The sequence below is a fragment of the Mesoplodon bidens genome, assembly GCF_964165515.1.
Source record: "Mesoplodon bidens genome assembly, chromosome: 3".
NCBI classification, from domain to species: Eukaryota; Metazoa; Chordata; class Mammalia; order Artiodactyla; family Ziphiidae; genus Mesoplodon; species Mesoplodon bidens.
The window spans coordinates 149,701,712-149,729,108 of NC_138178.1; the positions used below are offsets into that span (position 1 = coordinate 149,701,712).

The 27,397-nt window shown below is 38.9% G+C and overlaps 1 protein-coding gene across 2 annotated transcripts in view; it reads left to right on the forward strand.

Annotated features, from left to right (window-relative positions):
- Positions 1-27,397, forward strand: part of ACOT4 (acyl-CoA thioesterase 4) — a 39,391-nt gene that overhangs the window by 1,910 nt on the left and 10,084 nt on the right. Inside the window, exon 3 of one of the 2 annotated variants that reach the window (XM_081229781.1) lies at positions 419-1,251. The exons of the other annotated variant lie outside the window; for it this stretch is intronic. Coding sequence (XP_081085907.1) covers positions 419-1,009 — 591 coding nt within the window. The 3' untranslated portion in view covers positions 1,010-1,251. Of the gene's footprint in view, positions 1-418; positions 1,252-27,397 lie in introns of those variants that run through there. 2 annotated transcript variants of the gene reach the window in all.

Consider the following 27,397-nt stretch of genomic DNA (forward strand, 5'->3'; position numbering starts at 1 on the left):
TGAAGTTTTACTTTGTTTCTATAAAGTTAATCATTTGTCAGTATATATTTAGATGGGGTCTGACGAAAGAGTCGCTTCTTGGAACAGAATTTGGTTCCACACAGATGCCCACGAACATTGATGCTTTAATTCAACATGAATGGAGCTCTGAAATTGACAGGCTCCAATGACTCAGCATTCTCTAGTGGATGACTCTGGAAGTTTGCAGCCAATTCCCAAATTTGCCAGTGAGTTTAAGATTTGTTTGCCGTGTGTCCAGCAAGATCTCTACATGGGAAGAAACTCTGTCAGCTGAGGTTGAGTCTCTTGTGGCCAATTCACAAATTAAAGCTAGCAGCATCTCTAGTTGCATTTAGAAAAACATTTTTCTGTTGGGTAGGTTCTTGACTTTTGACTCTTGTCCCTTCTTTTCTTACAGGTAAAGGGCCCTGGCATTGGACTTCTGGGCATTTCTTTAGGGGCTGATATTTGTCTCTCCATGGCCTCATTTTTGAAGAACATCTCAGCCACAGTTTCCATCAATGGATCTGGCTTCAATGGAAACAAAGCCATATACTACAAGGAGAATAGCATTCCACCACTGGGCCATGACCTAAGGAGAATGAAGGTAGCTTTTTCAGGCCTCCTGGACATTGTGGATATAAGGAATGATATTGTAGGGGGATGTGAGAACCCCTGCATGATTCCAATAGAGAAGGCCCAGGGGCCCATCCTCTTCATTGTTGGTCAGGATGACCATAACTGGAGGAGTGAGTTATACGCCCAGATAGCCTCTGAACGGTTACAGGCCCATGGAAAGGAAAAACCCCAGATCATCTCTTACCCTGGGACTGGGCATTACATTGAGCCTCCTTACTTTCCCATGTGCCCAGCTTCCCTACACAAATTACTGGACAAACCTGTGATCTGGGGTGGGGAGCCCAGGGCTCATTCTAAGGCCCAGGTAGATGCTTGGAAGCAAATTCTAACCTTCTTTACCAAACACCTTGGAGCTTGCCCCAAATTGTAATGCCCCAAATTGTAATTGGTCTGTTATTGACAGGAGAGATTCAAGGTCAGATTTTAGTGTTTAATAATCTTATGTGAATCACTTGTCCCCTGGATAACATTAAATTCATGTCATTGGTATTAATGCTATATTTTAGGTAACTTTTTTGAGATTAATTCTGTCATTAATTTTTCTAATGTAACACATGCCTACTGTAGAAGATTCAATTAGAAGTATACAATACTATTTACTACAATACTAGTAAAAAGTATCAACACTATTAAAATTTGTGTTTTCATCTAGATTTTTTAACTTAACACTTTGAGGCACAGATAAAATTTAAAGCTGAACAAATACTGGGCTACCTTTTCCATCACTGGTATCATTTATATCAGGTCCAGGTGCAGATGAAGTTCCTCAGGTATAATTCCTTCAGTATAGCTCCTTGAGTATCTTTCTTCTCAATCTGAAGATCTGTGAACTAAAGAGACAAGTTAGCTGTCCATATACACAGACATCCGGAATACGATGGTAGGCAGGTATAAGATAATTCTTACAGATATTCCTGTTCAATAATGGGGAATATGGGAGGCACACGACACTCACTGGCCCCTAGCCATTCTGAAATCCAGCTGAGAATATGTTGTCAATTCTTCCATTGGTGCTCAGTTTACTCTCTGTGAGTTGTTCTCTGTAGCTCTTGGTTCCACCCTCTGAGTTGAAACCTATATTTCCCATAAGAAAATTAAATTAGCAAAAAAGCCTCCTGGATATGCTTCCTGGATGAAAGAGATGAGGCATCCAAAGATCTCTTTTTGTTTTGCACTGTCTCTGTCTCTTTTAGTTCAAACTCATTGTGCTTCCACCAGAAACATTCTCTTAAGAATTATGTAGGTTTTCTAAAAAATATCAGTGGGGTTCACTTCCTTAGATAATACACCACTACAAATCTGTTTGAGATATGAACTTTTCTGTCTGGGGTTCCTTGGGAGAATGCTGCAGGCAAACATACTTAAGACTCCCATAAATTCTGTTATATAATAGACAGGATCTGTTAGGTACACCTTAAAATCTTTAAAGGACCTTTGTCATTCTAAAGTGTTCTATGAAGCACTACCTTGAATCTTTGAGGTCTTTACAAAGTCTCTCCCACAGACCCACCTTAGGTTTGACTTTGCTCTGAGGTCCTGTCTTAATTACAGAATAATTTACCATCTGGAGAAGCTGGAAAGGAGAAACAGTATTATTGTGAAGCTTGGCAAGTCCTGGTTGCTTCCTATTTAGCAGTTCATTCTTAGCTCACCTCTTCCTCTTGTATATTTTGTCATAGGCAGCAAGGAGAAGCCAGGTGTCACTGTCAGTACTCTGCTGGGAAATCACTTTAGCTAGATCATTGAATTCATTAGGTATATTTACCCTTTTTCACATTACTGCAGGTGTCAGTGTTGCCTCTAGCTTCCAGTAAATTTATTTTACTTTCCTTTAGGTCATCAATAATGGCCTTCATGAGTCCCTTTAGGCTTTCACTAATAGTCTCCCTGGAACCCTTCCAATTTCTACCTGCCACCCAGTCCTAAACCCAGTTGTGATTCCTGTGCATATGAATTTCTCCACAGGCTGCTTGAGCTTCCTCACAGCATGATATCTGGGTTTCAAAAGTGAATGGTCCAAGAGAGGAAGGCAGAAATACATGGCCTTTTTATGACTTAGCTTTGGAAGTCACATATCATTGCTTCAGCTGTACTCTACTGGTTGAGGCAGACACAGAGACATTAGGTGCAAGGAAAATGTGTATAGACTATCTCCTGATAGGGGAATGGCAAGTTTCTAGAAGGGCATGTGAGATGGGAGTTATTTGTCATAATCATCTTTGGAAAATGCAATCTGTCCACAGAATTGTTTGTTATGTAGCAAAAGGCAATGGAACACTTCAGAAAAGAAAGACAAAGATTAAAAAATCTCACCAGCAGGCTTCCCTGGTGGCGCAGTGGTTGAGAGTCTGCCTGCCGATGCAGGGGATGCGGGTTCGTGCCCCGGTCTGGGAAGATCCCACATGCCGCGGAGTGGCTAGGCTTGTGACCCATGGCCGCTGAGCCTGCGCATCCGGAGCCTGTGCTCCGCAACGGGAGAGGCCACAACAGTGAGAGGCCCGCGTACCGCAAAAAAAAAAAATCTTACCAGCAACCACAGAAAAAAGTCAACCTTCAAAGAAGCAGCAGTAAGTCTAACAACTGACTTCTCCACAGCTATGATGGAAATCAGGAACCATTGAAAAACGTTTAAAGTGTCAGAAGAAAACATCTGACAACCTCGAAGCCTATTCTAGCAAAATAGATTCTTTTTTTTTTTTTTTTTTGCAGTACGCAGGCCTCTCACTGTGTGGCCTGTCCCGTTGCGGAGCACAGGCAACGGACGCGCAGGCTCAGCGACCATGGCTCACGGGCCCAGCTGCTCCACAGCATGTGGGATCTTCCCAGACTGGGGCATGAACCTGTGTCCCCTGCATCGGCAGGCGGACTCTCAACCACTACGCCACCAGGGAAGCCCCTCAAAATAGATTCTTAAATATGAAAGTATATATTGTTCATAAAATTGATTGAAAAAAATTTAACAGAATCAAAATAGTCATTTTCAGAAAAATAGAAATTGAGAGAATTAATATAGCATACCTGCAATAAAGGAAAAACTAGGGTGGTCTTCAAGCAGAATGAAGATGACTCATGGTGGAAATATGGAAATGAAGGAAGAAATGGAATATAATGAAAAAGGTTAAATATGCATATAAATATGAATATTTACAAATAACATATTGCGGGGTTCAAAGTACACATAGAAAAAATGCTTGATATAATTTCTGTCCTCTTAAATTTGTTGAGATTGTTTTCTGGCCTAGCATGTGACCTATCCTGGAGAATGTCCCATGTGCACTTGAAAAGAATGTGTACTGTGCTGTTTTGGGGTATAATATCCTATCTATTAGGTCCAACAGGTCCATTGTCTCTTGGACCCTGTGGCTTGTGAAATCCCAGTTCCCCGACCAGGGATTAAACCTGGGCACCCAGCAGTGAAAGCGCTGAGTCCTGGACCATCAGGGAATTCCCCCATTGTCTCATTTAAGATCACTGTTGCCTTATTGATTTTCTATCTTGATGATCTCTGTCCATTGATGTAAGTGGGGTGGTAAAGTCCCCAACTATTATACTATTATTGTAAATTTCTCTCTTTATATCTGTTAATATAGCTTTGTATATTTAAGTACCCCTGTATTGGTTGCATATCCATTAACAAGTGTAATATCCTCTTCTTGTATTGATCCCTTTATCTTTGTCCTTTGTTACAGCCTTTATTTTCAGGTCTAGTTGGTATGGTATGTGTATCACTACCCCAACTCTCTGGTCATTTCCATTTGCATTTGCATGAAATATCTTTTTCCATCCTCTTACCCTCAGTCTGTATGTGTCTTTAGTTCTGAAGTGAGTCTCTTGTAGACAGCATATAGATGGGTCTTGTTTTTTTTTTAATCCAATCAGCTATGTCTTAGGAGCATTTAGTCAATTTGACATTTAAAGTAACTATTGATAGGTATGTACTTCTTGTCATTTTGTTTCTTGTTTTCCAGTTGTTTTTGTATTTCTTCTCTGTTTATTTCTTCTTCTTTTTCTCTCTTTCCTTGTGGTTTGATGATTTTCTTTAGTAGTGTGCTTGTGTTCCTTTCTCTTTCGTTTGTGTGTATCTATTGTAGCTTTTCTCTTAATATATATTTTTAAATTTATTTATTCTTTTTTTTTTGGCTGTGTTGGGTCTTCGTTGCTGCATGCAGGCTTTCTCTAGGTGAGGTGAGCAGGGTCTACTCTTCATTGCAGTGCGCAGTCTTCTCGTTGCAGTGTCTTCTCTTGTTGCAGTTGCTAAGCATGGGCTACAGACACGCGGGCTTCAGTAGTTGTGGTGTGTGGGCTCAGTAGTTGTGGCTCGCGGGCTCTAGAGTGCAGGCTCAGTAGTTGTGGTGCATGGGCTTAGTTGCTCTGTGGCATGTGGGATCTTCCCAGACCAGGGCTCGAACCCATGTCCCTTTATTGGCAGGCGGATTCCCAACCACTGTGCTACCAGGGAAGCCCCTCTATTGTAGGTTTTTGATTTGTGTTTACCACAGCTTTCATATATGATGAACTATACCTAAATCTACTTGTTTTGAACTGGCAGTCATTTAAGTTCAAACACATTCTAAAAAATCTACATTTTTTATTCCCCTCACCCATATTTTGTGTTTTTGATGTCATGTTTTACATTTTCATGTTTATCCCTTAGCTGTTTGTTGTAGTTATAGTTGATTTTACAGTTTATTGTCTTTGAATCTTCATACTAGCTTCTTTAAGTAAGTGGTTAATCTTCAGCTCTTCATATTTTTCTTTCCTAGTGGGATTTTCCCTTTTCTATGGAATCTACTTTTCCACTTAGAGAGGACCCTTTAACATTTCTTTTAGGGTAGGTTTATTATTGAGCAACTTTTTTTCTTTTTGCTTTTCTGAAAAGTTCTTTATTTCTCTAATTCTAAACAATAATCTTGCTGGGTAGAGTATCCTAGGATGAAGATATTTCCCTTCTGGCATTTTAAATATATCATGTCAATCTCTTCTGGCCTGCAGAAAATATCAGCTGATAGCCTTATGCAGTTTCCTTTATATATGACTCTTTGTTTTGTTTCTTGCTGACTTTAGAATTCTCTCCTTAAGTTTTTCCATTTTAATTATATGTCTTAGTGTGGGTCTGTTTAGGTTCATCCCTCTGTGCTTCCTGTACCTGAATATCTGTTTCCTTCTTCAGGTTTGGGGATTTTTCAGCAATAATTTCATCAAATACATTCTAGATCCCCTTCTCTCTCTCTGTCTCTTCTCCTTCTGGAACCGTTATAGTGCAAATTTTGCTATGCTTGATGTTATCCCAAAGATCTCTTAAACTATTTTCATTTTTTAATTGTTTTTTTTAAATGATAGAGCTGGGATTTTATTTTATTTTGGCCACACTGCACGGCTTGCGGGATCTCATTTCCCTGACCAGGGGTTGAACCTGGGCCACGGCAGTGAAAGCCCAGAATCCTAACCACTAGGCCACCAGGCAACACCCATTAAATTTGTTTTTCTATTTGCTCTTCTTCTTTTGAGATTTCCATTATTCTGTCTTCCCAATCACTTATGTGTTTTCTGTATCACTTAATCTGTTATTCACTCCTTCTTATGTGTTTTTTATTCCAGTTAATGAACTCTTCATTTCTGATTGGGCCTTTTTTATATATTCTAGTTCCTTGTTAAAATTCTCACTGTGTTCATCTATCCTTTTCCCTAATTCAGTTAGAATTTTTATTTGACTTTGACTCTTTTATCTGGTAAACACAACTTTCCAAAATCTATGGGATTCAGCAAAAGCAGTTCTAGGAGGGAAGTTTATAGTGATACAGGCCTTCCTGGAGAAACATGAAAAATCTAAAATAAACAACCTAATGTAAAGGAATTAGAAAAAGAACAAACACAGCCCACAGTCAGCAGAAGGAATAAAATGATGAAGATCCCAGAGAAAATAAATAAAATAGAGAACAAAAAAAATAGAAAAGATCAATGAAATGAACCAAGAGCTATTTTTTTGAAAAGATAAACAAAATTAATAATCCTTTAGCCAGGCTCATCAAGAAGAAAAGAGAGAGGATCAAATAAACAAAATAAGAAATGACAGAGGAGAAATAACAACCAATAACCACAAGACAATACCATAAACGGTTATAAGCCAACAAACAGAACAACCTAGAAGGAATGGAAAAATGTCTAGGAATGTCCACTATGCCAACACTGAACCAGGAAGAAAAAGACAACTTGAAAAGACCAATCACTAGTAGTGAAATTGAATTTGTAATTTTAAAAACTCCCAGCAAACAAAAGTCCAGTACTAGATGGCTTCACAGGGGACTTCTATCAAACATATAAAGAACAGTTTATACCTATCCTTCTCAAACTATTCCAAATAATTGAAGAGGACAAAACACTCCCAAAATCATTCTACAGGGCCACCATTACCCTGATTCCAAAACCAGACAATGACAGTACAAAAAAAGAGAATTACAGGCCAATATCTTAGATGAATATAGATGCAAAAATCCTCAATGAAATGTTAGCAAATTGAGTCCAACAATATATAAAAGGATCATATATCCCAGTAAGTGGGATTTATTTTAGGGATGCCAGGATTGTCAAATATTTGCAAATCATCAGTGTGATATAACATTAACAATAAGAAGGATAAAAATCATATGATCATCACAATAGATGCAGAAAAATCATTTGACAAAATTCAATATCCATTCATGACAAAAACTCTCATCAGTGTTGGTATAGAAGGAACATTTCAGAAAATACTAAAGACCATTTATGACAAACCCACAGCTATCATCATACACAACAGTGAAAATCTGAAAGCCCTTCTTCTAAGTTCAGGAACAAGACAAAGATGCCCACTCTTGCCACTTCTTATTTAACATTATGTTGGAAGTCCTAGCCACAGCATCAAAAAAGAAAGAGAAATAAAAGCATCCAAATTGGAAGGAAAGAAGTAAAACTGTCACCATTTGCAGATGACATGATACTATATATAGAAAACTCTTAAGACTACTGAAAATTATTACAATTAATAAATGAATTCAGTAAAGTTGCAGGATACAAGATTAATATACAGAAATATGTTGCTTTTCTATACTCTAATAATGAACAATCAGAAAGAGAAACAAAAAAACAACCCTGCTTAAAATTACATTGAAAAGAATAAATTGCCTGGGAATAAACTTAACCAAGAAGGTGAAGGACCTATACACTAAAAACTATGAAACACTGATGAAGAAAATTGAAGATGATACAAAGAAATGGAAAGATATCTTGTGCTCTTGAATTGAAAGAATTAATAGTTAAAATGGCCATACTCCCCAAAGCAATCTACAGGTTTAATGCAATTCCTATCAAAATACCCAAGACATTTTTCACAGAAGTAGAATCATCCTAAAATTTATATGGAAAAGCAAAAGGTCCTGAATTGCCAAAACAATCTTGAGAAAAAAGAACAAACTTGGAGGTATCATGCTCCCTGTCTTCATACTATACTATCAAGGTACAGTCATCAAAACAGCATGGTACTGGCACAAAAACAGATATATAGATCAATGGAACTGAATAGGGAGCCCAGAAATAAACCTACACACCTATGGCCAATTAACCTATGACAAAGGAAGCAAAAATATACAATGACAAAAAGACAGTCTCTTTAATAAGTGGTGCTGGGACTATTGGACAGCTACATGTAAAACAATGGAATTAGAACATTTCCTCACACAATATTAAAAAAAAACCCTGAAAATAGATTAAAGACTGAAATATAAGACCTGAAACCATAAAACTACTAGAAGAAAACACAGGCAGAACACTCTTTGACATAAATCATAGCAATTTTTTTTGGATCTGTTCCCTAAGGGAAAAGAAATAAGAGCAAAAAGAAGCAAATGGGACCTACCTAAACTTAAAAGGGTTTGCACAGTAAAGAAAACCATCAACAAAACGAAAAGGCAACCTACTGAATGGGAGAATATATTTGCAAATGATATGACCAACAAGGGGGTTATATCCAAAATACATAAACAACTCATACAACGAAATATCAAAAAGAACAAAACCCAATTAAAAAATGGTCAGAAGACCTGAACAGACATTTTTCCAAAGATGATGTATAGATGGCTAACAGGCATATGAAAAGATGCTCAACACTGCTAATCACCAGAGAGGTGCAAAACAAAACCACAATGAGATATCACCTCACACTAGTCAGAATGGCCATCATAAAAAGACTACAAATAGGAAATATTTGTGAGGATGTGGAGGAAAGGGGACCCCTGTACACTGTTGGCGGGAATGTAAATTGGTGCAACCACTATGGAAAGCAGTATGGAGATTCCTCAAAAAATTAAAAATAGTTCTAAATGATCCAGCAATTCCACTCTGGGGTATATATCCAGAAAATATGAAAAAACTATGGTCCAGGATCTATGTTGCATGTCAGTCCAATCTAAAGTCAGATGAGTTGGACTTGCATTTGAAATTGTGACCACTCACAACACCCAGACTGCCTGAGGTTGGGGGGTTTTACACTACTCTCATTTAAAGGTGAAAATTAGATACTATGGCATTAATATTAATGAGATACATTACTAAGAATCTGTGGAGCATGCTGAGAGTTATAACTGGTTTTCTGGTTTTCTGGTTTGATTTTCTTTTTCCTCAGAGTAACATCAAAGCCAAGAAAGATAGTTTTACCTGTATGATACAATGTAAATATGTATCTAGACTGATTTTAAATGTGTTTCTTCATGAATGCTTCATTTGGACCCAGAAAGTCTGTGTCACCTGTGTAAGTTGGGATTATTTGGGCACTTTATATTTTTCTAAAATCATGTTTTGGATCCTGTACACTAATCATAAGTTTCTGTTTAAAAAAATTATTTTAGGGCCTCCCTGGTGGCGCAGTGGTTGAGAGTCCGCCTGCCGATGCAGGGGATACGGGTTCGTGCCCCGGTCTGGGAGGATCCCATATGCCGCGGAGCGGCTGGGCCCGTGAGCCATGGCCGCTGGGCCTGCGCGTCCGGAGCCTGTGCTCCGCAACGGGAGAGGCCACAACAGTGAGAGGCCCGCATACCGCAAAAAGAAAAAAAAAAAAAAAAAAAATTATTTTAAAAAATGAAAACACTAATTTGAAAAGATACATGCACCCCAATGTTCATAGCAGCATTTTTTAAAATAAACTGATTTGTTTTATTTATTTATTTTTGGCTGCATTGGGTCTTCGTTGCTGCGTGTGGGCTTTCTCTAGTTGCGGCGAGCGGGGGCCACTCTTCATTGCGGTGGCTTCCCTTGTTACGAAGCAGGGCTCTAGGTGTGTGGGCTTCAGTAGTTGTGGCTTGCAGGCTCTGGAGCACAGGATCAGCAGTTGTGGCACACGGGCTTAGTGCTCCACGGCATGTGGGATCTACCTGGAACAGGGCTCGAACCCGTGTCCCCTGCATTGGGAGGTGGATTCCTAACCACTGCACCACTAGGGAAGCTCCATAGTAGCATTTTTACAATAGCCAAGATATGGAATCAACCCTGGAATCAACCCATGAACAGTGTCCATGAACAGATGAATGGTTAAAGAAGGGGTGGTATATGTATACAATGGGATACTACTCAGTCATAAAAAAGAATGAAGTTCTGCCACTGAAGCAATGTGGATGTACCTAGAGAATATTATGCTTAATGAAATAAGTCAGACAAAGACAAATACTGTATGTTATCACATATCTGTGGAATCTAAGAAATAAAACAAATGAATGTATATAGCAAGACAGAAACAGACTCACAGATACAGAGAAAAAACTAGTGGTTACCACTGGGGAGAGGAAAGGAGGGAGAGGCAAGATAGGGGCATGGGATTAAGAGATACAAACTACTATGTATAAAATAGATAAGCAACAAGGATATATTGTACAGCACAGGGAATTATAGCCATTCTCTTGTAATAACTTTAAATGGAGTATAATCTATAAAGAAATTGAATCACTATGCTGTAAACCCCTGAAACTAGTGTAACATTGTAAATCAACTACATTTCAATATAGATAGATAAATAAATAAATAAATAAAACAGATAGAATAAATAACATATGTAGGAGGGCACAAATGGATGTGAAGTGTTCCAAGATCATTGCATTTTTCAGAACGTGGTAAAAATACTGATTTATATTAGATATTCATAAACCAACAGAGACATATTACAATAAGCTAATCGACAAGGCAAATGGGATATCTTTTTTTAATCCAAAGGAAGAGAAAAAATCATACAGAACAAGCAGGATGGAAAATATACAATAAAGTTGTATATTTAAACTCAAGTAGATCAGTAATTACACGAAATGTAAATGGACTATATGCTCCAAAAAAGGACAATAAAAAAGGTTGATTATCCTGGGATGTTTAACTCTGTGTTCTTAAAAAAAGGTATTAGGACTTCCCTGCTGGTGCAGTGGTTAAGAACCTGCCTGCCAATGCAGGGGACTCTGGTTCAAGCCGTGGTCCAGGAAGATCCCACATGCCGCGGAGCAACTAAGCCTGTGTGCCACAACTACTGAGCCTGCGCTCTAGAACCTGCGTGCCACAGCTACTGAGACCACGTGCCACAACTACTGAAGCCCATGCGCCTAGAGCCCGTGCTCCGCAACAAGAGAAGCCACTGCAATGAGAAGCCCGCGCACCACAATGAAGAGTAGCCCCCACTCGCCACAACTAGAGAAAGCCCACGTGCAGCAATGAAGACCCAACGTAGCCAAAACTAAATAATTTAAAAACTAAAAAATAGGGCTTCCCTGGTGGAGCAGTGGTTGAGAGTCCGCCTGCCGATGCAGGGGACACGGGTTTGTGCTCCGGTCTGGGAAGATCCCACATGCCGCGGAGCGGCTAGGCCCGTGAGCCATGGCCACTGAGCCTGCGCATCCGGAGCCTGTGCTCCACAACGGGAGAGGCCACAACAGTGAGAGGCCCGCGTACTGCGAAAAAATAAAAAAATAAAAAATAAATAAATGAATAAAAAATTAAAAAATCTTAAAAAACAAAGGTATTAGATCATGTATAGTAGTGATTTCCTGTCAGAAAATTAAAAATGGACACCTTAACCTCAACTGGCAGCAGGGACCATACCATGCAGGATATAAAGTAAAAGTATAAGATAAAAGAATTCTTCTATTTAAACCTTGTTCTAAGATTTTATCATGGATAAATAAAGAAATCCAATCTCATTGAAAATTAGTCAGTTTAACCAATCTGTTTAAGCTCTGTATCTCCTACGTATATTCAAAATTGATTTATATTAGGTATTAATAATATAGCATTCACTTTGTCAAGGTGAAACAAATTTGCTGAGTACCTTGTTGAAAAGAACTCCAAGGTAAGAGAAAGCTTTTATTCTCTATTTCCTTTCCTGGTGTTGCCTTCAGCCATCCAACTTCATTCAAATATTTATTGAAAGCCTACTACGTGTAAGGCAGAGGTCTAAGCTCATGGTAAAGATGAACAAAGATAACAAAGTCTTTGCTGTCAGGAGTATTTATCCTGGTTTGGCAGTCAGAAAATAAAATGATAAATGACATGAAGAATAAAAAGCAGAAAAAGAATACAGCATGATGAGGGAGGTAATATTTTAAATAAACTGGTCAGGGAAGGCATATATGAATAGGTCATCTTTGAGCAGAAACCTGATTGAGGATGAGGGAGAGAGTCGAGCTTCAGGCTGAGGGAATGGTGGAGGCAAAGACCACAGTGGAAGCATGTGCTTGGTCTTAAGCCAAGCGGGTGAGGGAAGGAGGAGTAGAAAAATGAGGTCAGAGGAGTAGCCAGGGGATGTCTCTGATTATGGGAAGACACTGGGGAATTGAAAGTAGGGAATTGGCAAGATCTAAATTAACCTTTAAAAATACCATTCAATGGGTTTCTCTATGGAGAAACTGTAGGCAGTGTTAGCACTGAAGTAGTGAGGCCGATTGGGAGGCTACTGTAGTCATGCAGATGAGAGATAATCATTTTAGAGTAGGGTGCTAGCAGTGCAAGTGGTGAAAAGTGATCAGATGCAGGATACATTCTAAAGTATAGCAGCAGAGTTTGCTGATGGGTGGAATATGGGATGGAAAAAGAGAGCGCAAGAATGACTCCAAGTTTTTGTTTTTGTTTTTTTTTAATTCCTTAAACTAATGGATGAATAGTGATGCCATTTACTGAAACAGAGAACCCTGGGGAAAGAGCAGTCTGGGGAGAAAAAAGTCAAGATTTCTATTTCTGTCATGTTAAATTTTCCTATTGGACATCCAAGTGAAGAGGCCAAATAGGAAGTTAGACCTACAAGTGTGAATCTCAAAGGAGGCATGAGAGCTGGAAATATAAATGTGGGAATCAATAATCAGGAAACTGGAAGATGAGTGATAACAAAAATCTGGGATGTAAGAGGATCAATGTTGATTTTACATTAAAATCCACCATGAATTCTGGCTAACAAAAATACATTAAATACTGACATATAAAAATGTATGGGCTTTTTTTTTTTTCCATGTGAGGTACCTGAATCAATTCTCCCACTGTAAACAACTAATACTCCTGGATAAAATATCTTCTAAAAGCATTTGTCAAGCTGCCAAGAAAGAAAAGTTCTCAGATAAGGGACTGCGTAAAGATGGGAATGCTGATGTAAGCAGAGCAAGGCAACTTGTTTCCTGAGAGCATTTGCTAAATCCCAAATTGATGTATTAATACATTTCATTATACAATATCAAAAAAATCACATTAGTGATTACACACTACTGATCTCATTTTTTTAAAATGTCTAAGTATCAGGAAGCTATCAAGCTCACAGTGGTTGATAGGTTTTCCTAAATTCTCATTTTCTCTCGAAAAGTCAAATTTCATCATTAATGACAAAGTTGTTTTCTTTGAAGCAGCAGGCTAAGTTCACTTTTGGAAAAATGTCTGCCAAATACCCAAGCCTTACTGACAATAGTTAATCAATCATTCTTTCAAGTAAGTTGGTGTTCTGTGAAAAAAGTGGCTAGTTCAGCTCACAACTCAATCACATAGGTGCTTTTACTTAAGATAACTGTCATATTCCTGTTGCAGCAGAAGTGCTTTATGTGTACTTCTCAATTTGTCAAACAATATTTTAAAAACATGTATTTAAGGTAAAGATTTAATAAAACTTTATTAAAATATTTATTAAAACTTTATTAAAGATTTATTTAAAAGATTTAATAAATTTTACAGCTTCATCAAGGAATTCCTAATTGTAACTGGCTTTTTTCTTTTCTTTTTCTTGCTAGTGCATGGTGGTGAGGAATGCATGACTACTGGTACTGTTTGTTATACTGTCTTTATTAATGCTAAAGCAGCAGCAATTTTACCTGTCATTGCTTTTGCAACATCAGTACAAATGTTAACACAGTGAAAAAGGCACATGTCATCTTAGTATTATTATAAAATAGTTTTGATCTGTACTCTGGGGTCTGTAGACCAACTTTGAGAATATTTATCCTAGAGAAACTCTTTGTTTATGTACCAGGGAACAAAAAGAATATTCCTAGCAGTACTGTTTGTACTAGCAAAAAACTGTAAACTATCAAAATGTCTATTAACAATAGAATGGATAAATAAATGGACTATTCATAAGATGAAATATGATGAAGCAGTGAAAATTAATGAACCGCAGTGACCCAACACATAAAATAGATGCGTCTCAGGAAAAATATTGCATAAAAAAAGCAAATCGCAGAAAAATAATTTTTTTTTTAACTATGACACCAAAAGCACAAGCAAAACACTAAATAAGTTGGGTATCTTTAAGATAAAAAACGTTTGCACTTCAAAGGACACTGTCAACAAAGCGAAAGATAACTCACAAAATGGCAAAAATATTTGTAAAATCTATATCTGATAAGGGACTTGTATCTAAAATATACAAAGAGGGACTTCCCTGGTGGTCCAGTGGCTAAGACTCCACAGTCCCAATGCAGGAGGCCTGGGTTCAATCCCTGGTCAGGTAACTAGATCCCACACGCTGCAACTAAGAGTTTGTATGCCGCAACTAAAGATCCAGCATGCCACAACTAAGACCTGGCACAACCAAATAAATAAATATTTTTAAAATAAATAAATAAAATATATAAAGAACTCTTACAACTCAATAATAAAAAGACACATAACCTAATAGGCAATGGTTCTTTTTTTTTTAACACCTTAATTGGAGTATAATTGCTTTACAATGGTGTGTTAGTTTCTGCTTTATAACAAAGTGAATCAGCTATACATATACATATATCCCCATACCTCTTCCCTCTTGCATCTCCTTCCCTCCCACCCTCCCTATCCCACCCATCTAGGTGGTCACAAAGCACCGAGCTGATCTCCCTGTGCTATGTGGTTGCTTCCCACTAGCTATCTATTTTACATTTGGTAGTGTATATATGTCCATGCCACTCTCTCACTTTGTCCCAGCTTACTCTTCCCCGTCCCTATGTCCTCAAGTCCATTTTCTAGTAGGTCTGCATCTTTATTCCCATCCTGCCCCTAGGTTCTTCAGAACCATTTTTTTTTTAAATTCCGTATATATGTGTTAGCATACGGTATTTGTCTTTCTCTTTCTGACTTACTTCACTCTGTATGACAGACTCTAGGTCTATCCACCTCATTACAAATAGCTCAGTTTCGTTTCTTTTTATGGCTGAGTAATATTCCATTGTATATATGTGCCACATCTTCTTTATCCATTCATCCGATGATGGACACTTAGGTTGTTTCCAGCTCCAGGCTATTGTAAATAGAGCTGCAATGAACATTTTGGTACATGTCTCTTTTTGAATTATGGTTTTCTCAGGGTATATGCCTAGTAGTGGGATTGCTGGGTCATATGGTAGTTCTATTTTTAGTTTTTTAAGGAACCTCCATACTGTTCTCCATAGTGGCTGTACCAATTCACATTCCCACCAGCAGTGCAAGAGTGTTCCCTTTTCTCCACACCCTCTCCAGCATTTATTGTTTCTAGATTTCTTGATGATGGCCATTCTGACCGGTGTGAGATGATATCTCATTGTAGTTTTGATTTGCATTTCTATAATGATTAATGATGTTGAGCATTCTTTCATGTGTTTGTTGGCAGTCTGTATATCTTCTTTGGAGAAATGCCTATTTAAGTCTTCTGCCCATTTTTGGATTGGGTTGTTTGTTTTTTTGCTATTGAGCTGCATGAGCTGTTTATAAATTTTGGAGATTAATCCTTTGTCAGTTGCTTCATTTGCAAATATTTTCTCCCATTCTGAGGGTTGTCTTTTGGTCTTGTTTATGGTTTCCTTTGCTGTGCAAAAGCTTTGAAGTTTCATTAGGTCCCATGTGTTTATCTTTGTTTTTATTTCCATTTCTCTAGGAGGTGGGTCCAAAAGGATCTTGCTGTGATTTATGTCATAGAGTGTTCTACCTATGTTTTCCTCTAAGAGTTTGATAGTTTCTGGCCTTACATTTAAGTCTTTAATCCATTTTGAGCTTATTTTTGTGTATGGTGTTAGGGAATGATCTAATCTCAAACTTTTACATGTCCCTGTCCAGTTTTCCCAGCACCACTTATTGAAGAGGCTGTCCTTTCTCCACTGTACATTCCTGCCTCCTTTATCAAAGATAAGTTGGCCATATGTGCGTGGGTTTATCTCTGGGCTTTCTATCCTGATCCACTGATCTATCTTTCTGTTTTTATGCCAGTACCACACTGTCTTGATTACTGTAGCTTTGTAGTATAGTCTGAAGTCAGGGAGCCTGATTCCTCCAGCTCCGTTTTTCGTTCTCAAGATTGCTTTGGCTATTCGGGGTCTTTTGTTTTTCCAAACAAATTTTGAAATTTTTTGTTCTAGTTCTGTGAAAAATGCCAGTGGTAGTTTGATAGGGATTGCATTGAATCTGTAGATTGCTTTGGGTAGTAGAGTCATTTTCACAATATTGATTCTTCCAATCCAGGAGCATGGTATATCTCTCCATCTATTTGTATCATCTTTAATTTCTTTCATCAGTGTCTTATAATTTTCTGCATACAGGTCTTTTGTCTCCTTAGGTAGGTTTATTCCTAGATATTTTATTTTTTTTGTTGCAATGGTAAATGGGAGTGTTTTCTTGATTTCATTTTCAGATTTTTCATCATTAGTGTACAGGAATGCCAGAGATTTCTGTACATTAATTTTGTATCCTGCTACTTTACCAAATTCATTGATTAGCTCTAGTAGTTTTTCGGTAGCATATTTAGGATTCTCTATGTATAGTATCATGTCATCTGCAGACAGTGACAGCTTTACTTCTTCTTTTCCAATTTGGATTCCTTTTTTTTTTTTTTTTTTTTTTTTTTTTTTCTTTTTGCGGTATGCGGGCCTCTCACTGTTGTGGCCTCTCCCGTTGCGGAGCACAGGCTCCGGACGCGCAGGCCCAGCGGCCATGGCTCACGGGCCCAGCCGCTCCGCGGCACATGGGATCCTCCCAGACCGGGGCACGAACCCGTATCCCCTGCATCGGCAGGCGGACTCTCAACCACTGCGCCACCAGGGAGGCCCTTGGATTCCTTTTATTTCCTTTTTTTCTCTGATTGCTGTGGCTAAAACTTCCAAAACTAGGTTGAATAAGAGTGGTGAGAGTGGGCAGCCTTGTCTTGTTCCTGATCTTAGTGGAAATGGTTTCAGTTTTTCACCATTGAGGACAATGTTGGCTGTGGGTTTGTCATATATGGCCTTTATTATGTTGAGGAAAGTTCCCTCTATGCCTACTTTCTGCAGGGTTTTTATCATAAATGGATGTTGAATTTTGTCGAAAGCTTTCTCTGCATCTATTGAGATGATCATATGGTTTTTCTCCTTCAACTTGTTAATATGGTGTATCACATTCATTGATTTGCGTATATTGAAGAATCCTTGCATTCCTGGAATAAACCCCACTTGATCATGGTGTATGATCCTTTTAATGTGCTGTTGGATTCTGTTTGCTAGTATTTTGTTGAGGATTTTTGCATCTATGTTCATCAGTGATATTGGCCTGTAGTTTTCTTTCTTTGTGACATCCTTGCCTGGTTTTGGTATCAAGGTGATGGTGGCCTCGTAGAATGAGTTTGGGAGTGTTCCTTCCTCTGATATTGTTTGGAAGAGTTTGAGAAGGATGGGAGTTAGCTCTTCTCTAAATGTTTGATAGAATTCGCCTGTGAAGCCATCTGGTCCTGGGCTTTTGTTTGATGGAAGATTTTTAATCACAGTTTCAATTTCAGTGCTTGTGATTGGTCTATTCATATTTTCTATTTCTTCCTGAGTCAGTCTTGGCAGGTTGTGCATTTCTAAGAATTTGTCCATCTCTTCCAGGTTGTCCATTTTATGGGCATAGAGTTGCTTGTAGTAATCTCTCATGATCTTTTGTATTTCTGCAGTGTCAGTTGTTACTTCTCCTTTTTCATTTCTAATTCTATTGATTTGAGTCTTCTCCCTTCTTTTCTTGATGAGTCTGGCTAATGGTTTATCAATTTTGTTTATCTTCTCAAAGAACCAGCTTTTAGTTTTATTGATCTTTGCTATCGTTTCCTTCATTTCTTTTTCATTTATTTCTGATCTGATTTTTATGATTTCTTTCCTTCTGCTAACTTTGGGATGTTTTTGTTCTTCTTTCTCTAATTGCTTTAGGTGCAAGGTTAGGTTGTTTATTCGAGATGTTTCCTGTTTCTTAAGGTGGGATTGTATTGCTATAAACTTCCCTCTTAGAACTGCTTTTGCTGCATCCCATAGGTTTTGGGTCGTCGTGTCTCCATTGTCATTTGTTTCTAGGTATTTTTTAATTTCCTCTTTGATTTCTTCAGTGATCATTTCGTTATTAAGTAGTGTATTGTTTAGCCTCCATGTGTTTGTATTTTTTACAGCTCTTTTCCTGTAATTGATATCTAGTCTCATAGCATTGTGGTCAGAAAAGATACTTGATACAATTTCAATTTTCTTAAATTTACCAAGGCTTGATTTGTGACCCAAGATATGATCTATCCTGGAGAATGTTCCATGAGCACTTGAGAAAAATGTGTATTCTGTTGTTTTTGGATGGAATGTCCTATAAATATCAAGTAAGTCCATCTTGTTTAATGTATCATTTAAAGCTTGTGTTTCCTTATTTATTTTCATTTTGGAAGATCTGTCCATTGGTGAAAGTGGGGTGTTAAAGTCCCCTACTATGATTGTGTTACTGTCGATTTCTCCTTTTATGGCTGTTAGTATTTGCCTTATGTATTGAGGTGCTCCTATGTTGGGTGCATAAATATTTACAATTGTTATATCTTCTTCTTGGATCGATCCCTTGATCATTATGTAGTGTCCTTCTTTGTCTCTTCTAGTAGTCTTTATTTTAAAGTCTATTTTGTCTGATATGAGAATTGCTACTCCAGCTTTCTTTTGGTTTCCATTTGCATGGAATATCTTTTTCCATCCCCTTACTTTCAGTCTGTATGTGTCTCTAGGTCTGAAGTGGGTCTCTTGTAGACAGCATATATATGGGTCTTGTTTTTGTATCCATTCAGCCAATCTGTGTCTTTTGGTGGCAGCATTTAGGCCATTTACATTTAAGGTAATTATCGATATGTATGTTCCTGTTCCCATTTTCTTAATTGTTTTGGGTTCGTTATTGTAGGTCTTTTCCTTCGTTGTGTTTCTTGCCTAGAGAAGTTCCTTTAGCATTTGTTGTAAAGCTGGTTTGGTGGTGCTGAACTCTCTCAGCTTTTGCTTGTCTGTAAACGTTTTAATTTCTCCATCAAATCTGAATGAGATCCTTGCTGGGTAGAGTAATCTTGGTTGCAGGTTTTTCTCCTTCATCACTTTAATTATGTCCTGCCACTCCCTTCTGGCTTGTAGAGTTTCTGCTGAGAGATCAGCTGTTATCCTGATGGGGATTCCCTTGTGTGTTATTTGTTGTTTTTGCCTTGCTGCTTTTAATATGATTTCTTTGTGTTTAATTTTTGACAGTTTGATTAATATGTGTCTTGGCGTATTTCTCCTTGGATTTATTCTGTATGGGACTCTCTGTGCTTCCTGGACTTGATTAACTATTTCCTTTCCCATATTAGGGAAGTTTTCAACTATAATCTCTTCAAATATTTTCTCAGTCCCTTTCTTTTTCTCTTCTTCTTCTGGAACCCCTGTAATTCGAATGTTGGTGCGTTTAATGTTGTCCCAGAGGTCTCTGAGACTGTCCTCTGTTCTTTTCATTCTTTTTTCTTTATTTTGCTCTGCAGCAGTTATTTCCACTATTTTATCTTCCACCTCACTTATCCGTTCTTCTGCCTCAGTTATTCTGCTATTGATCCCATCTAGAGTATTTTTTATTTCATGTATTGTGTTTTTAATCGATGCTTGATTCATCTTTAGTTCTTCTAGGTCCTTGTTAACTGTTTCTTGCATTTTGTCTATTCTATTTCCAAGATTTTGGATCTGGGAAATAGAATCTTGGATCATCTTTACCATCATCATTCTGAATTCTTTTTCAGGTAGACTGCCTATTACCTCTTCATTTGTTAGGTCTGGTGGGTTTTTATCTTGTTCCTTCTCCTGCTGTGTGTTTTTCTGTCTTCTCATTTTGCTTATGTTACTGTGTTTGGGGTCTCCTTTTTGCAGGCTGCAGGTTCGTAGTTCCCGTTGTTTTTGGTGTCTGTCCCCAGTGGCTAAGGTTGGTTTAGTGGGTTGTGTAGGCTTCCTGGTGGAAGGTACTAGTGCCTGTGTTCTGGTGAATGAGGCTGGATCTTGTCTTTCTGGTGGGCAGGTCCACGTCTGGTGGTGTGTTTTGGGGTGTCTGCAGACTTTTTATGATTTTAGGCCACCTCTCTGCTAATGGGTGGCGTTGTGTTCCTGTCTTGCTATTTGTTTGGCATAGGGTGTCCAGCACTGTAGCTTGCTGGTCGTTGAGTGAAGCTGGGTGCTGGTGTTGAGATGGAGATCTCTGGAAGATTTTCGCCGTTTGATATTATGTGGAGCTGGGAGGTCTCTTGTGGACCAGTGTCCTGAAGTTGGCTCTCCCACCTCAGAGGCACAGCACTGACTCCTGGCTCCTCAATTTGGGATGATTTGTTGTCTATTCATGTATTCCACAGATGCAGGGTACATCAAGTTGATTGTGGAGCTTTAATCTGCTGCTTCTGAGGCTGCTGGGAGAGGTTTCCCTTTCTCTTCTTTGTTCTCACAGCTCCTGGGTCTCAGCTTTGGATTTGGCCCTGCCTCTGCGTGTAGGTCGCCGGAGGGCGTCTGTTCTTCGCTCAGACAGGACAGGGTTAAAGGAGCAGCCGCTTCGGGGACTCTGGCTCACTCAGGCCGGGCGGGAGGGAGGGGCACGGAGTGCGGGGCGAGGCTGCAGCGGCAGAGTTCGGCGTGACGTTGCACCAGCCCGAGGCGCGCCGTGCGTTCTCCCAGGGAAGCCGCCCCTGGATCCCGGGACCCCGGCAGTGGCGGGCTGCACAGGCTCCCGGAAGGGCAGTGTGGACAGTGACCTGCGCTCGCACACAGGCTTCTTGGCGGCGTCAGCAGCAGCCCCAGCGTCCCACGCCCGTCACTGGGCTCCGCGCTTTCAGTCGTGACTCGCGCCCGTCTGTGGAGCCCCTTTAAGCAGCGCTCTTAATCCCCTCTCCTCGTGCACCAGGAAACCAAGAGGGAAGAAAAAGTCTCTTGCCTCTCCGGCAGCTCCAGAGTTTTCCCGGACTCCCTGCCGGCTAGCTGTGGCACATTAGCCCCCTTCAGGCTGAGTTCTCGCCGCCAGCCCCAGTCCTTTCCCTGCGCTCTGACCGAAGCCCGAGCCTCAGCTTCCAGTGCCGCCCGCCGCAGACAAGCCTCTCGGGCTAGTGAGTGCCGCTCGGCACCGATCCTCTGTGCGGGAATCTCTCCTCTTTGCCCTACCCAGGTATGTGGGGGAGTTTCTTGCCTTTTGGGAGGTCTGGGGTCTTCTGCCAGCATTCAGTAGGTGTTCTGTAGGAGTTGTTCCACGTGTAGCTGTATTTCTGGTGTATCCGTGGGGAGGAAGGTGATCTCCGCGTCTTACTCTTCCGCCATCTTACCCGGAATGGGATGCTTTTTAATACTGATAAATCAAATACTTATAAATTGAATGGAGTTTTTTTTTTTTTTTTTTTTTTGCGGTACGCGGGCCTCTCACTGTTGTGGCCTCTCCCGTTGCCGAGCACAGGCTCTGGACGCGCAGGCTCAGCGGCCATGGCTCACGGGTCCAGCCGCTCCGCGGCATGTGGGATCTTCCTGGACCGGGGCACGAACCTGTGTCCCCTGCATTGGCAGGCGGACTCTCAACCACTGTGCCACCAGGGAAGCCCAAGTCCTATATTTTTAATAATAAAATTCCAGGCCTACAGAATACTGGTCTTCAGGCTTCCCCTTGTGAAATGAACTAATTTGTCCTAACAGTAAAGAAGATTTCTGGCCATAAAGTTCTGTCTGTCTCCTTGATCTGGGGCTGTGCTATTCAGGTGGTCACCATCTCTTGCTGACCAACCTGAGCACTAACTTTAGTGCCAGGGCTCAATTTGTGCTCAGACCCTGGGTCCCTCACAGAAGAGTGAAAGGACATGTTCTCTGAGATGAAATGAATGAAAGAATTAAAAAATTAAATATTAAAACACTGGTTAAGGTTCCTCAAGAAATTAAAATTACCATGTGATCCAGCAATTCCATTTCTGGGTATATACCCAAAGAATTGAAAGCAGAGGCTCATACAGATGTTTGTACGCCCATGCTCATAGCATATTCACAGCAGCCAAAAGGTGGAAGCAACCTAAACGTCCATCGATGGATGAATGGATAAACGAAATGTGGTATATACATACAATAGAATATTATTCAGCTTTAAAAAGGAATAAAATGCTGATACATGCTACATATATGGGTGAGCCTGGAAGACATTATGCAAAGTGAAATAAGCCAGACGCAAAAGGACACATACTGTATGATTCCACTTATCTAAGGTACTTAGAATAGTCAAATAATAGCTACAGAAAGTGGAATAATGATGTCCAAGGGGCTGTGGTGGAGAGGAAGGAATGAGGAGTTGTTTAATAGGTACAGAATTTCAGTTTGGGTGATGAAAAAGGAGATAGGGTTAAAGGTTGCACAACAATGTGAATGTACTTAAAGGTTGCCCAACAATGTGAATGTACTTAGGTAACTATGCATTTCAAAATGGTAAATTTTATCTTTGTATATTACCACAGTTTAAAAAAAACAACCCTGTTTAATTATAAAAGCCATGTGTTTTTTGGTGATAGAAATTCTCCACAAAGAAGAAAATTAAAACTACTCATGATACCCCAAGGCCTAAGAGACAACAGTTTAGGGTAGATTTCTACTAGTCTTTTTTTTTTCTTTAATGTTTATATATATATATATATATATATATATATATATAAGATCTACAAACTGTTCTCTACCTGCTTTCAATGTCATGAAAATTTCCTCATCATATTCTTCTGATACATCATTTTTTTTTTTTTTTGCTTTATAACAAATTTAATCAGTTATACATATGTTTCCATATCCCCTCCCTTTTGCGTCTCCCTCCCACCCCTCCAGGCGGTCACAAAGCACCGAGCTGATCTCCCTGTGCTATGCGGCTGCTTCCCACTAGCTATCTACCTTACGTTTGGTAGTGTATATATGTCCATGCCTCTCTTTCACTTTGTCACAGCTTACCCTTCCCCCTCCCCATATCCTCAAGTCCATTCTCTAGTAGGTCTGTGTCTTTATTCCCGTCTTACCCCTATGTTCTTCATGACATTTTTTTTCTTAAATTCCATATATATGTGTGAGCATACAGTATTTGTCTTTCTCTTTCTGACTTACTTCACTCTGTATGACAGACTCTAGGTCTATCCACCTCATTACAAATAGCTCAATTTCATTTCTTTTTATGGCTGAGTAATATTCCATTGTATATATGTGCCACATCTTCTTTATCCATTCATCCGATGATGGACACTTACGTTGTTTCCATCTCCGGGCCATTGTAAATAGGGCTGCTATGAACATTTTGGTACATGTCTCTTTTTGAATTATGGTTTTCTCAGGGTATATGCCCAGTAGTGGGATTGCTGGGTCATATGGTAGTTCTATTTGTAGTTTTTTAAGGAACCTCCATACCGTTCTCCATAGTGGCTGTACCAATTCACATTCCCACCAGCAGTGCAAGAGTGTTCCCTTTTTTCCACACCCTCTCCAGCATTTATTGTTTGTAGAATTTTTGATGATGGCCATTCTGACTGGTGTGAGATGATATCTCATTGTAGTTTTGATTTGCATTTCTCTAATGAGTAAAGATGTTGAGCAACCTTTCATGTGTTTGTTGGCAGTCTGTATATCTTCTGTGGAGAAATGTCTATTTAGGTCTTCTGCCCATTTTTGGATTGGGTTGTTTGTTTTTTTGTTATAGAGCTGCATGAGCTGCTTATAAATTTTGGAGATTAATCCTTTGTCAGTTGCTTCATTGGCAAATATTTTCTCCCATTCTGAGGGTTGTCTTTTGGTCTTGTTTATGGTTTCCTTTGCTGTGCAAAAGCTCTTAAGTTTCATTAGGTCCCATGTGTTTATTTTTGTCTTTATTTCCATTTCTCTAGGAGGTGGGTCAAAAAGGATCTTGCTGTGATTTATGTCATAGAGTGTTCTGCCTATGTTTTCCTCTAAGAGTTTGATAGTGTCTGGCCTTACATTTAAGTCTTTAATCCATTTTGAGCTTATTTTTGTGTATGGTGTTAGGGAGTGATCTAATCTCATACTTTTACATGTCCCTATCCAGTTTTCCCAGCACCACTTATTGAAGAGACTGTCCTTTCTCCACTGTACATTCCTGCCTCCTTTATCAAAGATGAGGTGACCATATGTCCGTGCGTTTAACTCTGGGCTTTCTATCCTGTTCCATTGATCTATCTTTCTGTTTTTCTGCCAGTACCATACTGTCTTGATTACTGTAGCTTTGTAGTATAGTCTGAAGTCAGGGAGCCTGATTCCTCCAGCTCCATTTTTCGTTCTCAAGATTGCTTTGGCTATTCGGGGTCTTTTGTGTTTCCATACAAATTGTGAAATTTTTTGTTCTAGTTCTGTGAAAAATGCCAGTGGTAGTTTGATAGGGATTGCATTGAATCTGTAGATTGCTTTGGGTAGTAGAGTCATTTTCACAATGTTGATTCTTCCAATCCAAGAACATGGTACATCTCTCCATCTATTTGTATCATCTTTAATTTCTTTCATCAGTGTCTTATAATTTTCTGCATACAGGTCTTTTGTCTCCTTAGGTAGGTTTATTCCTAGATATTTTATTCTTTTTGTTGCAATGGTAAATGGGAGTGTTTCCTTGATTTCACTTTCAGATTTTTCATCATTAGTATATAGGAATGCCAGAGATTTCTGTGCATTAATTTTGTATCCTGCAACTTTATCAAATTCATTGATTAGCTCTAGTAGTTTTCTGGTAGCATCTTTAGGATTCTCTATGTATAGTATCATGTCATCTGCAAACAGTGACAGCTTTACTTCTTCTTTTCCAATTTGGATTCCTTTTATTTCCTTTTCTTCTCTGATTGCTGTGGCTAAAACTTCCAAAACTAGGTTGAATAAGAGTGGTGAGAGTGGGCAACCTTGTCTTGTTCCTGATCTTAGTGGAAATGGTTTCAGTTTTTCACCATTGAGGACGATGCTGGCTGTGGGTTTGTCATATATGGCCTTTATTATGTTGAGGAAAGTTCCCTCTATGCCTACTTTCTGCAGGGTTTTTATCATAAATGGGTGTTGAATTTTGTCGAAAGCTTTCTCTGCATCTATTGAGACGATCATATGGTTTTTCTCCTTCAATTTGTTAATATGGTGTATCACGTTGATTGATTTGCATATATTGAAGAATCCTTGCATTCCTGGAATAAACCCCACTTGATCATGGTGTATGATCCTTTTAATGTGCTGTTGGATTCTGTTTGCTAGTATTTTGTTGAGGATTTTTGCATCTATGTTCATCAGTGATATTGGCCTGTAGTTTTCTTTCTTTGTGACATCCTTGTCTGGTTTTGGTATCAAGGTGATGGTGGCCTCATAGAATGAGTTTGGGAGTGTTCCTCCCTCTGCTATATTTTGGAAGAGTTTCAGAAGGATAGGTGTTAGCTCTTCTCTAAATGCTTGATAGAATTCGCCTGTGAAGCCATCTGGTCCTGGGCTTTTGTTTGTTGGAAGATTTTTTATCACAGTTTCAATTTCAGTGCTTGTGATTGGTCTGTTCATATTTTCTATTTCTTTCTGGTTCAGTCTCGGCAGGTTGTGCATTTCTAAGAATTTGTCCATTTCTTCCAGGTTGTCCATTTTATTGGCATAGAGTTGCTTATAGTAATCTCTCATGATCTTTTCTATTTCTGCAGTGTCAGTTGTTACTTCTCCTTTTTCATTTCTAATTCTATTGATTTGAGTCTTCTCCCTTTTTTTCTTGATGAGTCTGGCTAATGGTTTATCAATTTTGTTTATTTTCTCAAAGAACCAGCTTTTAGTTTTATTGATCTTTGCTATCGTTTCCTTCATTTCTTTTTCATTTATTTCTGATCTGATTTTTATGATTTCTTTCCTTCTGCTAACTTTGGGATGTTTTTGTTCTTCTTTCTCTAATTGCTTTAGGTGCAAGGTTAGGTTGTTTATTCGAGATGTTTCCTGTTTCTTAAGGTGGGATTGTATTGCTATAAACTTCCCTCTTAGAACTGCTTTTGCTGCATCCCATAGGTTTTGGGTCGTCGTGTCTCCATTGTCATTTGTTTCTAGGTATTTTTTAATTTCCTCTTTGATTTCTTCAGTGATCACTTCATTATTAAGTAGTGTATTGTTTAGCCTCCATGTGTTTGTATTTTTTACAGCTCTTTTCCTGTAATTGATATCTAGTCTCATAGCATTGTGGTCAGAAAAGATACTTGATACAATTTCAATTTTCTTAAATTTACCAAGGCTTGATTTGTGACCCAAGATATGATCTATCCTGGAGAATGTTCCATGAGCACTTGAGAAAAATGTGTATTCTGTTGTTTTTGGATGGAATGTCCTATAAATATCAAGTAAGTCCATCTTGTTTAATGTATCATTTAAAGCTTGTGTTTCCTTATTTATTTTCATTTTGGATGATCTGTCCATTGGTGAAACTGGGGTGTTAAAGTCCCCTACTATGATTGTGTTACTGTCGATTTCTCCTTTTAGGGCTGTTAGTATTTGCCTTATGTATTGAGGTGCTCCTATGTTGGGTGCATAAATATTTACAATTGTTACATCTTCTTCTTGGATCGATCCCTTGATCATTATGTAGTGTCCTTCTTTGTCTCTTCTAGTAGTCTTTATTTTAAAGTCTATTTTGTCTGATATGAGAATTGCTACTCCAGCTTTCTTTTGGTCTCCATTTGCATGGAATATCTTTTTCCATCCCCTTACTTTCAGTCTGTATGTGTCTCTAGGTCTGAAGTGGGTCTCTTGTAGACAGCATATATATGGGTCTTGTTTTTGTATCCATTCAGCCAATCTGTGTCTTTTGGTGGGAGCATTTAGGCCATTTACATTTAAGGTAATTATCGATATGTATGTTCCTGTTCCCATTTTCTTAATTGTTTTGGGTTCGTTATTGTAGGTCTTTTCCTTCGTTGTGTTTCTTGCCTAGAGAAGTTCCTTTAGCATTTGTTGTAAAGCTGGTTTGGTGGTGCTGAACTCTCTCAGCTTTTGCTTGTCTGTAAACGTTTTAATTTCTCCATCAAATCTGAATGAGATCCTTGCTG